At 45.2% G+C, this 13,269-nt stretch overlaps 1 protein-coding gene across 1 annotated transcript; it reads right to left on the minus strand.

Moving 5' to 3' along the window:
* Positions 1-2,678: 2,678 nt before the first annotated feature.
* LOC143118988 (putative adhesion G protein-coupled receptor E4P) lies at positions 2,679-11,187 on the minus strand. Its single transcript, XM_076280218.1, has 12 exons — positions 11,095-11,187; positions 10,769-10,925; positions 10,321-10,434; positions 9,824-10,008; positions 9,050-9,211; positions 8,578-8,784; positions 5,179-5,411; positions 4,521-4,587; positions 4,105-4,195; positions 3,589-3,752; positions 3,022-3,237; positions 2,679-2,789 (listed from the first exon to the last, which is right to left on the minus strand). Exons 1-12 carry the CDS (start codon positions 11,185-11,187, stop codon positions 2,679-2,681), a joined length of 1,800 nt encoding a protein of 599 aa, XP_076136333.1.
* Positions 11,188-13,269: the final 2,082 nt, after the last annotated feature.

Genomic DNA, 13,269 nt, shown 5'->3' on the forward strand with positions numbered 1-13,269 from the left:
TTTCCCTTCTTCCGCGTCCGTCACGTGCGGAACGCTACGTCTTCAGTCATGTGGTTACGGCTATGGCTGCCAGAGTGATAGAGAAAACATGGGTCTGGGCTAGGCCAACACAGTCTTCCAAGAATGACTATGGTGGGCATTTCCATAACACCTAAAATCAGGACACAGTGGGCCATTTAATGAGGCAAGAATAGTTACATAGGCCTCTGGTGTAGCCTAGGCTACTCCCAAATGCAATACAATTTTGTCCAGGATAAGAATGGTATCAGTGATTCTGAAATAGGCTAATATGGTATGGCCACTATAGGGTTTTCACATGCACTGGATTTCCCGGGATTGTTCTCTTTTTTGAATGATTGTCCCAGATAATTAATGATATTTCCCGGGACACGAATTGTCCCGGTTTTTTTCGGGTTTTATAGTTTCAAACGGTTTTGTTCTTGGTTGTGTAGCCTGCGTAGCCTACACAGACATAAAAGGCATACTTTTTGTTGATTGGCAGCAAAAATACTGTTTAGCCTACATTGTTACCTAACAACTGCACAACCACAAACCCCGACCCCATTTTGTATTTTGTATATTCTTTAATACAAAAGAGTGCTTATGAAAGGTAAACACTACACTCTTGTGGTCATACAGCGGTACTGCATTTCCATATGATTTACACATTATGCATATGGTGGACGCGTTTATCCTAAGCGATTGACATTCTTACATTTAAGCATTTTACCATTTAAGCTACAGAGCTACAGCTACACCAATAGAATAACAGTGCAGGGGAGATCATATCTAGGACTTCCACTGCATCTGTCAATACTAGAGGATAGGAGTGTTTTTGATTTGATTTGATTTATTTTGGAACAACATAATCCAAAGGATAACATGTTAAAGTGCAAACACTTATTTCCAACTTGGTCCTTGGTGTTAGGACAATTAACACATAACATAAGACCTATTGCAGGACAAAGACAATAATATTTCATACATTATACAAAACACCCAGGCTTGAGGAGCATTCTAAATGTAAATGCGTACGTACTACTCAAAGTATGGCAGGTAGAGGAGAGAAGAGAGGGAAGAGTGTGGTAAGTGTGTATCAGGTGTGTGAGTTTGTCAGAAGCGCTAGGAGAGGAAGTATTCTTGAAAGAGTTGTATCTTTAAGAGTTTTATGAAGACAGAGAGGGACGCCCTTGCTGATGAGACTTGCCAGATCGTTCCACCAATGGGAGATCACAAATAAAAAAAGAGTGGATTGCTGTGGGTGTGGAAGTGGCAGTGGCAGATGACGGGTGGGTGCAGACCAGGCAAACACTGTGTATGCAAGCATTAGTGACTTGAATTTAATACAGGCAGCTAAGGGAAGCCAGTGGAGCTCATTGATCAGAGGGTTAACGTGTGCCCTTTTTGGTTGATTAAAGACCAGACGGGCCCGTAGGGTTCTGGACCATCTGATTCTGCACTCCAAAGTGGTTCCATGAGCTTACCATCTCCATTTGACTGCTGAGATCCCGAAAAAGTTAATTGAACATAATTGGCTAGTATTTAGCCTGAATGTGTTTTAGTATTCACCTTATTCAGGTGGCGGCCATAGTGTGAACCAAAACGAGGCTACAGGGTACACTGACTATATCATTAATGCATTTTCTCCACCTCCTAGAAAATGCACAACAATCCGGTTTGTGTACCCTGTAGCCTTGTTTTGATTTACAATAGCCGCCACCTGAATAAGGCGAATTGTGAAGAAATAAAACAACAGACAGTATTAATATATGACCAAGTTTATTTGATATCTGACACATAATATATTACTGCAAATGTGTGTTTACCGTACCCTTTTGTAGGCTAAAATCCCTTTAAAAGGGATCGACAGGGATTTTAGAACATCATAGTAGGCTACTGTCTCGTGGACTGTATACGTTTACTGACTTAGATAAATCAAATAGTTTTTACAAGCAATCACAGCAATAGATGTTTAAATAACCTGTAATATTCACACTAAACAGAAATCAACAATGTAAATAAATCATGATCTGGAAAAGATACAGAAAACCAAGCAAATGTGTTAACAAGGACTTTGAGTGCCAAGAGCTGTGTGGATCCTCCATTTTAGAGGCCTGACAAGCAGCTTGTGTGAGCTCTTCTTCTTTTCAACCTGGCAAATGACTGTTCCTCCTAGGGACCCCTGTTCCCTTGTAAGGCCATAACTAAACCCTGCTCTCTTGTGTGCTACCTACCAGGGAGATGTGAGAACCATCTCAGAGTGTAGTAGGTTAAGTTATAACACAACTGTGCTGTATTTGGAGGGGACTTTATTTTACTTTTTAGTACGCACAGACTATAGTGCCTAAGTTCCGCCCTTCTGCTTCAGAAAAAATAGGAGAAATAATTATTTTTTGGTCCCGTTCGAATTGTGCCATGAGCTCCACAAATCCGAGTGCTGGTAATGTAAGTTATAACCTGTACATCTATCTATATTTTTACAGTCTGTGGTTATAACTGTGATGTAATGAGGGTGGGCTTTTTCTGAAGGTACACACAATAATAATATAGACAGTACCGCTGACACACATTAAAAAGTACACTGAGTGTAAATGTTTAGCCCCTTCACCCAATTATTTATTTGGTCTTCTTTGGGATGCCCATATTCTGAAATGGAGTGGTCAACCCTCCACTATAATTCACACCATGCTCATGATTTTGTTCAGGCTGACAGAGGAGGTTGCCGTGGAGACCAGGTGTCCCCTGGAGGGCACGCAGACGGTCCACCACCGGGCATACTGCCGCCACACCTGCACAACAAGAGAGACACGGACACGGTGAGGGCACATCAGGGGCATACTGCACTACGCGGTGAGGGCGCATCAGGGGCATACTGCACTACACGGTGAGGGCACATCAGCACCGGGCATAGTGCACTACACGGTGAGGGCACATCACCACCGGGCATACTGCACTACACGGTGAGGGCACATCACCACCGGGCATACTGTACTACACGGTGAGGGCGCATCAGGGGCATACTGCACTACACGGTGAGGGCACATCAGGGGCATACTGCACTACCCGGTGAGGGCACATCAGCACCGGGCATACTGCACTACACGGTGAGGGCACATCAGGGGCATACTGCACTACACGGTGAGGGCACATCAGCACCGGGCATACTGCACTACACGGTGAGGGCACATCAGGGGCATACTGCACTACACGGTGAGGGCACATCAGGGGCATACTGCACTACACGGTGAGGGCACATCAGCACCGGGCATACTGCCGACACACCTGCACAAGAGACACTGACAGATCATTATCATCATGATCATTATTACCACTAGAACAGAGAGATGCAGGAAAGGGCTTGAGACAGCTGTGAGATATAGCTGACCTAGATAGACGAGAAGGTAATGGATGAGGAAGATGAAGATGAGGATTTCTAACCAGTCCTCCATCTCTACACTCAACCTTTCCTCTTTCTCATCTCCTCTCCCTTCCTCTCTCTCTCTCTCTCTCTCTCCTCTCTCTCTCTGTCTCAAAGCCCCACTCATTTCCTACCCCATCATCATCGTAACAAATAGACAACTGTCTGACCTCGTCGTTGAGCAGGCAGTGGACGAGGAAGATGAAGGTGCCCTGCTGTGAGGTGAAGAGGAGGAAGAGCACCTCTAGAACCCTGCTGCTGGAGAGGAACATGCCCAGTATCCAGGGGCAACCGAGGATGATGAACTGAGCCATGATTTTAAACAGAAGCAGCCCGTGGCAGAGGGGAGAATAAGTCCATAATCAGAGTGAGCTCCACCTGGGATTGCTGAATGTATGTGTGTGTGTGTGTGTGTGTGTGTGTGTGTGTCTCTCTCTGTGTATCTGTGTGTGTGTGTGTGTGTGTGTGTGTGTGTGTGTGTGTGTGTGTGTGTGTGTCTCTCTCTGTGTATCTGTGTGTGTGTGTGTGTGTGTGTGTGTGTGTGTGTGTGTGTGTGTGTGTGGAGAGTGAAATCGAGAGAGCGAGAGAATGAAGTATGTATGTACTGTATTCATAATATACACAGTATGTGTGTGTGTATTTATGAGAGAGAGATAACTACAGAGAGAAAGAGAGTGTTTATTACCTGGTGTATTTGAGCTTGGAGATATTGCTGCGAGCCTCTTTCAGAGTGAAATGGACGTTAATCAGGATAGCGATGAAGAGAATGATGTTCCCCTTAAAAACACACAATGCAATAGACAGCAGCTTACCAGAGAACACATCTGTGTTTTAGGTTAATCTGCATGGGGCTGTGTACTGTACTCAGGTCAGAAGAGATGCTTTGAACAAGATTTCCCACTACCCAATTTCCATCTAGTCCATGAGAAGATAAACAATACTAAATATGAGGCATACAATGAGTTGCACTATTAAATCCTTTAAAATCCCGGTCAAAATAAAATTCTGCTCCTTTACCCAGCTAGCCCCAATGCTATACATATTACTGGACCATTTCTGACCTGAAAACTGCATGTAATTTGGTTACAATAGTAGTACGCACTGTGAGAATGAAGCACATGGGTCCAAGAAAGCTCCAGTTGAATCCGTAATCAACCTGTAGCCAGCACCTGTGTGACAGAGAGTGAGTGAGTGAGAAATATGAAACAGCATATGAAAAACAGGAACTGGAGGAGACCTGTCTTGGCTACAGGGAGATAAAAGCTCTTGGACAATGCAGCATGTCAATTTATCTATACTGTATAAATGAATGAATGAATGAAATGCAATGAAAACATTTAATTTCTGTTGTCCTGTCCTGGAAAGCCTGAAGTCACCCTTGTTAGGGGTGAGGACTATTGTGCTCCAACTTGTCTAGTGAGTTAACTGAGTTAACTGTCTTGGCTACAGAAAAGATAAAAGCTCTTGGATCCATGAGACCATTGCTCCATGATGTATAAATTAACACATTAATTAATTCATTCATTAATACTGGTCCTGTACTGTAAAGCCTGAAGTTACCCTTTTTAGGAGAGAGGACTATTGTGCTCCAACATGTCTAGCTGCTGTATGCTTTAGGGTTGAGGATAAGCATGGTGTGGATATGGATAGACTACCCGTTAAAGGTGTGTGTTGCTCTCAAAGCAAAGCACTGGTACAAGTATGTCAATCCACGTGCTACATAACCAGCCATTCCCACGTTACCCTGTCATCAGACTTACTGCTGGCTCCCATATCCATCAGGGAACACGCTGGCCGACACGCCCACTATGACCAGAGGGATGCCGTAGCCAATCAGGAGGTTGTATGCCCAGTGTGGCCCCGCCCGAGGGTGGGAGTTGACCCGCTTCAGCCTCCTGACGGACAGGAAGAGCAGCAGGGCCTCGATGGACATCCACAGGAAACAGCACAGGAAGAGGAAGTGCTGGAGCGCCGCCAGCGCCTTACACAACACCTGGGGGGAAGGACTCAGTAGAATAAAAATACAACCAAAATATAGATCTACCATAGCGGTGCATAACATGACCGACGCTATATAGATCTACCATAGCGGTGCATAACATGACCGACGCTATATAGATATACCATAGCGGTGCATAATATGACCGACGCTAGTTGCTAGTTGCTGCATGGATGATGCATGGTTTCACTGCAGGAAAATAAATCACTCTTCTCAATTTCTCTCAAAGGTCTTACAGGCTCTGCCCTCTCTTGCTCAATGATTGATGACTCCTGCTACTACTACTTTTAAGGGCCTATTCAGACTGCAAATGTGTCGTGTATATTCTGTCTGTGTTCCGTGGCAACGCATTTTATATGTGCATTCATAACAGAAACATCTCTGATGTGGCGCTGCTGCAGCCAGTCTGCCTATTACTGTAAAACATCTCTTTACTGTCTCTTTTGAATGGAAATGCTTCCAACAGGCAGGCAGTCTGCCTATTACTGTAAAACATCTCTTCACTGTCTCTTTTGAATGGAAACGCTTCCAACACGCAGGCAGTGTGCACGCTCTAATCAGTTAGCACGGTCACCGAAATGAAAACGGACAGGTAACTCATCTAACACGCAGTCGCCATGCTTGCGGTCTGAATAGGCCCTAAGCTATTTTTTGAAGGTGGAATATAAATGGTAGAAGGAAAAGACATAATCATTACTGAACTGACTGAAGTTTATTATATTAAGAACTAAAACACTGTTACATCATAAGGCTGGTGGGAAGTGAAATAATTCTTGACGCACTATATAAAATTAAGATGAACAAAAGAATCCAGTAAGTCTTTTCTCAGGTCCAAAACCAACGTGAAATGATGGAATGAAAAGACAATCATTCTTGACTGAAGTGCATTAAATTAAGAACTAAAACACTATTGCAACCAATCTGACTCTCTTTCATCTTAACCCATTTGCGCCGGATGCTGCACGACACAACATTCTATCTCCCGTCGTTTGCTGCATAGCGCAACATTGAATTTCCCGCTGGTTGCTGCGTAGCGCAGCATGCTTTTTATTTCATGTTTCTAGGTGCTACAGAGGCTTAGATATTACATTTTGGTAGACGTTGACAATTTTTAGTATAAGGTTATTTAGTCTAGAATGCCATAGGATTCTATAGGCGTTTTTAGCAACCATTTTAGGAGTAAATGAGTTAAACACCAGGCTCCAGGTCTGCCCTACTCTGTCCTCAAGCGCTAAAGACCGACATGAGATGTACATATTTACATTTACTCATTTAGCAGACACTTTTATCCAAATGTTTATCCAAATTATATTACATTATATGCCATTCTCCCCACAGCAACTCGGGGTGTCTCAGAAGCATCCAGTAAGTCTTTCCTCAGGTCCAAGACCAGCGTGAGACGTGTCTCCTAGTGCACCTTGTGTGAGACGTGTCTCCTAGCGCACCTTGTGTGAGACGTGTCTCCTGACGCACCTTGTGTGAGACGTGTCTCCTAGCACACCTTGTGTGAGACATTTTTCCTGACGCACCTTGTGTGAGACGTGTCTCCTGATGCACCTTGTGTGAGACGTGTCTCCTAGCGCACATTGCGTGAGACGTGTCTGCTAGCGCACCTTGTGTGAGACGTGTCTCCTAGCGCACATTGCGTGAGACGTGTCTCCTGACGCACCTTGTGTGAGACGTGTCTGCCAGCGCACCTTGTGTGAGACGTGTCTCCTGATGCACCTTGCGTGAGACGTGTCTCCTAGCGCACCTTAAATGAGACGTGTCTCCTAGCGCACATTGCGTGAGACGTGTCTGCTAGCCCACCTTGCGTGAGACGTGTCTCCTAGCGCACATTGCGTGAGACGTGTCTGCTAGCCCACCTTGCGTGAGACGTGTCTCCTAGCGCACATTGCGTGAGACGTGTCTCCTAGCGCACATTGCATGAGACGTGTCTGCTAGCGCACCTTGTGTGAGACGTGTCTCCTGACGCACATTGCGTGAGACGTGTCTCCTGACGCACCTTGTGTGAGACGTGTCTCCTGACGCACCTTGTGTGAGACGTGTCTCCTAGTGCACCTTGTGTGAGACGTGTCTCCTATAGGCGTTTTTAGCAACCATTTTAGGATTAAATGGGTTAAACACCAGGCTCCAGGTCTGCCCTACTCTGTCCTCAAGCGCTAAAGACCGACATGAGATGTACATATTTACATTTACTCATTTAGCAGACACTTTTATCCAAATGTTTATCCAAATTATATTACATTATATGCCATTCTCCCCACAGCAACTCGGGGTGTCTCAGAAGCATCCAGTAAGTCTTTCCTCAGGTCCAAGACCAGCGTGAGACGTGTCTCCTAGTGCACCTTGTGTGAGACGTGTCTCCTAGCGCACCTTGTGTGAGACGTGTCTCCTGACGCACCTTGTGTGAGACGTGTCTCCTAGCGCACCTTGTGTGAGACGTTTTTCCTGACGCACCTTGTGTGAGACGTGTCTCCTGATGCACCTTGCGTGAGACGTGTCTCCTAGCGCACATTGCGTGAGACGTGTCTCCTAGTGCACCTTGTGTGAGACGTGTCTCCTAGCGCACCTTGTGTGAGACGTGTCTCCTGACGCACCTTGTGTGAGACGTGTCTCCTAGCGCACCTTGTGTGAGACGTGTCTGCTAACGCACCTTGTGTGAGACGTGTCTCCTGACGCACCTTGCGTGAGACGTGTCTCCTAGCACACATTGCGTGAGACGTGTCTGCTAGCGCACCTTGTGTGAGACGTGTCTCCTAGCGCACATTGCGTGAGACGTGTCTCCTGACGCACCTTGTGTGAGACGTGTCTGCTAGCGCACCTTGTGTGAGACGTGTCTCCTGATGCACCTTGCGTGAGACGTGTCTCCTAGCGCACCTTGCGTGAGACGTGTCTCCTAGCGCACATTGCGTGAGACGTGTCTGCTAGCCCACCTTGCGTGAGACGTGTCTCCTAGCGCACATTGCGTGAGACGTGTCTCCTAGCGCACATTGCGTGAGACGTGTCTGCTAGCGCACCTTGTGTGAGACGTGTCTCCTGACGCACATTGCGTGAGACGTGTCTCCTGATGCACCTTGTGTGAGACGTGTCTCCTGACGCACCTTGTGTGAGACGTGTCTCCTAGTGCACCTTGTGTGAGACATGTCTCCTAGCGCACCTGGTGTGGTCGGATGAGGTGGAGGAAGCGCTGGGAGAGCAGCAGGAGGAGGTGGGCCAGCAGCAGACACACGCAGAGGTTCAGACGCGCCGCGTTGGTCACTCGGCCGTTAAAGCGACAGAGGGCAAAGGTCAACACGGCCAGGGTCAGGAACACGAGGCCGACCACCACGAGCACCGTGTTCACCAGCTCCAGGACTGGGTCTCTCTGGGAAGAACACCACATATGGAGATCAGATTAGTTTTGTTCACGTGAAGATACATAAGTACTCTTCAGTGAGTGATTGAGTGAATGATCCATCAATCCATCAATCAATCAATCAATCAATCATAATTGCCTTGTAATTGTCCATAGTACAGTAGTACAAAACAAACAACTAAGTATTTTTATTTACTATTAATTAATTGCTGAAAAGAGAGAATAACCCATGCGCTTACAACAGCACAAACACACAGCAATTAATTCGGGTCACCTTGGGAGTGTTGTGTGTCTGCATGATCAGTGCAAAGGTGGACAGGTGTTCACAGGTGCACACGGTGTGTGTGGAGTTGGTTCTGGAGGCGTTACAGCTGTCCACCATCCACACACTCGCCCTCCAGTTCACACACACAGGCTCATCCTCAGGGCCTGACTCCTAGTGGTAGCAGGGGTTTAGACACAGACACATTCATTTAGCATTTAAAACTTCACTGTTATTTTGCAGACGTTTATATGCAAACCAACGCGGACTCCATGGGCAATGTAACCCAGGCTGATCCATTATCACACTCACACACACAAATGCACATACACATACACATTCTTATGCAAAGCAATGCGGACTCCCAATGGTGGGTTTGGCAATGTAACCCAGGCTGATCCATTATCACACACACACACACGCACACACACACACACACACACACACACATTCTGCAAGCAACAGCATGCAGTAGTTTTTAATGTTTTTTTCACTTTGGGTTGGATCATCATATTTCCCATGCAGATCACTTTTCTATGTATTTTTTTTATGGACATCTAGTTTTGGCATCATCGTTTTAAGTTAATTTTGATAGTATAGAAACACAAGAGTTGTTCACACTATGCCACTAATCATCCCAGGTTGTGCAAAGATCTTCACAGCGGCTTTTATCAGCCATCATCCATTTCAGTCTACCAATGGGAGAAGATCTTTTTAAATATGGACACTCAGTACTAAATGCAGACAATACATACATTTTAATCCACATTTGCATGGCAGGCTTACTGTCAGATGGCGTAGGGTAATGTTGACTGGGTTTGGCAGTGTGTTGTTCAGGGTCTTGGGCGAGATGACCGATACTACTTTGGACATCATTGTGTTCTTTACTGTATAGTCATCTGAGCGGAAGAGGCTGGCATTGATGACTTCCTCCATGTTGTTGTACACAACAAGGGCAACGGACGCTGAACCTAGGACACAAACAAAGGTGATTGACGATATCCTCCATCGGGTAGGGCCGTGGATATCAGTTGAGACGTCATGATGACTAAACAGAGAATAATGTTCTTTATGCTCAAAGACCACTGATTCCAATTTGTTCAAAGAACAACTAAAAACAGTAAAAGTACTTTAAGAGTATTATAGTACACATACTCTCTCCCTGATTTGGTGAAGATTCGTAATCGAAAAGGAACTTTAAACTTACAAAAGGAGAAATACAACATAATATTTCCAGAATTTCCCCGATGGGGCACCACTCCCCTCCATAATAAAGGACATACCGTTGTAGTTCTTTGCAATCCCATGGAGGTCTATGTCCAGAGTGACATCAGTGGTGGTCAGGTGTGAGAGCCCTGACCTGGAGGCATTTGGCCCAACACTCACGATCTGTACCTCTGAGGGAACCACAGGAGACATGCATGGGTCATATACAGTCAGGGGTTAAAGTGTGGGGGAACGGGGAGGAACGAAGTTCCACCACCTCAGATAAATTAATAATGTATATTCTTTCATACCAACGATATAGTGCAATGATATTGTTAAAATAAATGGTGAGTTATTGAGTTAATTATTTTCAGATTTTCAGAAAATGTATGTGAATGCTAGAATTCGCATCAAAACATTGGATGGGAATTCAGCTACTTGCATCATCATCAGCCCTCTGATCGTTCATTCTGATTCTAGATTCTGATTCTGATCTACGATTCTGTGGCAAGAATAAATACACACCTGTGCTGTTGGTGATGATGTTTGTGACGTGATGGTGGACAGTAGGCTGGACCAGCTCAGCTATCAGACTTTCTGTCGACCTGAAGAGGTCATCTGCATGCAGGACCTGGCCTTGGCGACCTTTATCAAATATCTCATCTACCATCTCAGCTGCAGCCTGCACAGTAGACAGGGACACAGACGACAAGTACACAGTATGTTAAAGAGACTTAACTTTGAACCCTGCACTGTCTATACTGTTCACATTGCACTACGTAAATGTTTCCTTCAAACGTGCACACTCCGCTTTTTTTTGTGTTGCACTCCTGGTTAGACACTAACTGCACTTCGTTGTCTCTGATAGTGAGGAGCAGGAACATAGTGGGACTGATAGTGAGGAGCAGGAACATAGTGGGACTGATAGTGAGGAGCAGGAACATAGTGGGAGAGGGAGAGATGAGGAGCAGGAACATAGTGGGAGAGGGAGAGATGAGGAGCAGACAGGAACATAGTGGGAGAGGGAGAGATGAGAAATGATCTCTCTGCGTCCCCTTTGATATGGGACCTGTGTGGTGGTATATATGCCCTATGCTACCCCCACTAATACTAATCTGATATGGGACCTGTGTGGTGTTATATGCCCTATGCTACCCCCAATATTACTACTCTGATATGGGACCTGTGTGGTGGTATATATGCCCTATGCTACCCCCAATATTACTACTCTGATATGGGACCTGTGTGGTGGTATATACAGGGGCGCCTTAATACCACCCGAGGCCCCTGGGCTATATGTTTTTTAAGGCCCCCCCAACCGCAAATATGAATTATGAATAAATGATACCCGGCCCGCGATCAGACCCGACACATAGCGCGCGCTTTTGGTTAATAACATGCAGTGTAGCCTATCATCAGCCTATGTAAAACCTTTACATAAACAGGAAGTTCTCGAATCACGTCAGACTACCCATGACATCGCTTATCAAAAAGGCTAGCCTACTGCACGAAAACAAGCGTTGAACTTTGGCTGTAGGCTAAGTTAAAAGATGGGTAGACTACACATACTGTATGGACGTTTAAAAGCTTTTCAGAAGTGCATGTGTTTGTCGTGTCGGGGGGTTCCCCAGGAGTTTTTTTTAAATTTTGTCTACTTAACACACCAGTTTAACGCAGTTTGGGAGGGACAGAAATACTTTTAGCCTACAGAACAAGCTGGCTCATGTGACGTGAACATGGCTACCTTATGCATTATCACTACACTACATGGAGATATATCTCACGCAGTGGCGGAGCTAGGGGGTGGCTTAGCGGGCTTAAGCCCCGAATCTTTTTTCAAAAGCCCCGAATCTTTTTTTAGTGTTTTAAATTCCCGGCAACTCTTATTTCCAATATAACTTCCCCTCGGTTTCTCTATAAATGTCACCAAATGCTCTATTACAGAGGAAATATATCCCTTATTTTCAAAGCCCAATATTGAAAAATAATTTGACTTGCTACACGATCTATGCCAGGTCTCTGGGCTATCCGCTATGGTGATTTCAATAAGCCTATCTCATCTAAAAATGGCGTCTCTTCCGTTTTGCTACATTAAGACGTATCGCTACTTCCGGTCATACGGAACACCATTCACGGTGAATGGCAATGGCACAGATGATTTGCACAAGGCGGTATTGTGTGCCTCTGTGTACCAACAGCAGACCAAAACAACCATATTTGAGCTTTCAAAATTTTCCCCGTGATGTGGACCGTCGAAGAAAATGGATTCAAGCCATCAGGAGAGAGGAAGGCCCACTGTTTAACGTCTCTAATAGCACAGTCCTTTCTAGTATGCATTTCCGTAGCAGTGACCTGTACAAAACACCTAGTGGTTTTAACAAACCAGAGTTAAACAAGATGCGGTACCTTTTGTTTTTTCATGGGTCTCTGACACAACCCAAGCCAGGAAGTCTGTTTTTGAAAGGACAACTGAGAGACTGGGGTTTGATGTTCATGAAGTCCAACAACCTTGTGGAAAGAAGATGTTGATGTTGCTAGCTACCTTAGCTTAGCTAGCTAGCCTAGCTACGGACCATGACTACGACGCACGACCATCCCCAGGTAAGATTTGATCCGAGTATATGAACTGGCAAGGAGATAAATAGCTAGGTGTACATTTGCATATACATTATGTTTATTTGGAGGATTTTACTGGCTCTGTGCACTACATAATTAGTACTTAAATTGTACCAAAACGTAAGAAATAACATTAGCCTACAATGTGCAAGTGTTAAGCTTCTTAAAACCATGGGTGACTGATGAGCACTGATGTAGTCTGACTGCAGTCTGCTCGGTTTCAAGTCGATATTTAAACGCAATTGTAGCTTCCACCTTTTCCCTAAATACACCAGCCTACGGCATGATATGAAAGACGAACTTCGTGTTTGTGTTGTGGTGGGTGAACGGCACACGTTTCTCGTTCGTTGTAATCACTTTTAAAAAGCACCTAAAGATGAATGCTTCAGTTGTGCCAAAATGTATGAAAT

The sequence above is a fragment of the Alosa pseudoharengus genome, unplaced genomic scaffold, assembly GCF_046254945.1.
Source record: "Alosa pseudoharengus isolate Yale_2024_CS ecotype anadromous, Long Island Sound unplaced genomic scaffold, YU_APseudo_1.1 YU_APseudo_1.1_scf_1, whole genome shotgun sequence".
NCBI classification, from domain to species: Eukaryota; Metazoa; Chordata; class Actinopteri; order Clupeiformes; family Clupeidae; genus Alosa; species Alosa pseudoharengus.

Bases quoted from the DNA above. Each gene is read 5' to 3' on its own strand.
- LOC143118988 (XM_076280218.1), bottom strand. From the start codon at position 11,187: ATGTTCCTGCTCCTCACTATCAGTCCCACTATGTTCCTGCTCCTCACT. The intron at 10,926-11,094 runs GTGCAGTTAGTG...TCTACTGTGCAG, and splicing joins TCACTATCAGAGACAACGAA to GCTGCAGCTGAGATGGTAGA. The intron at 3,753-4,104 runs GGTAATAAACAC...CCCTCTGCCACG, and splicing joins CTCCAAGCTCAAATACACCA to GGCTGCTTCTGTTTAAAATC.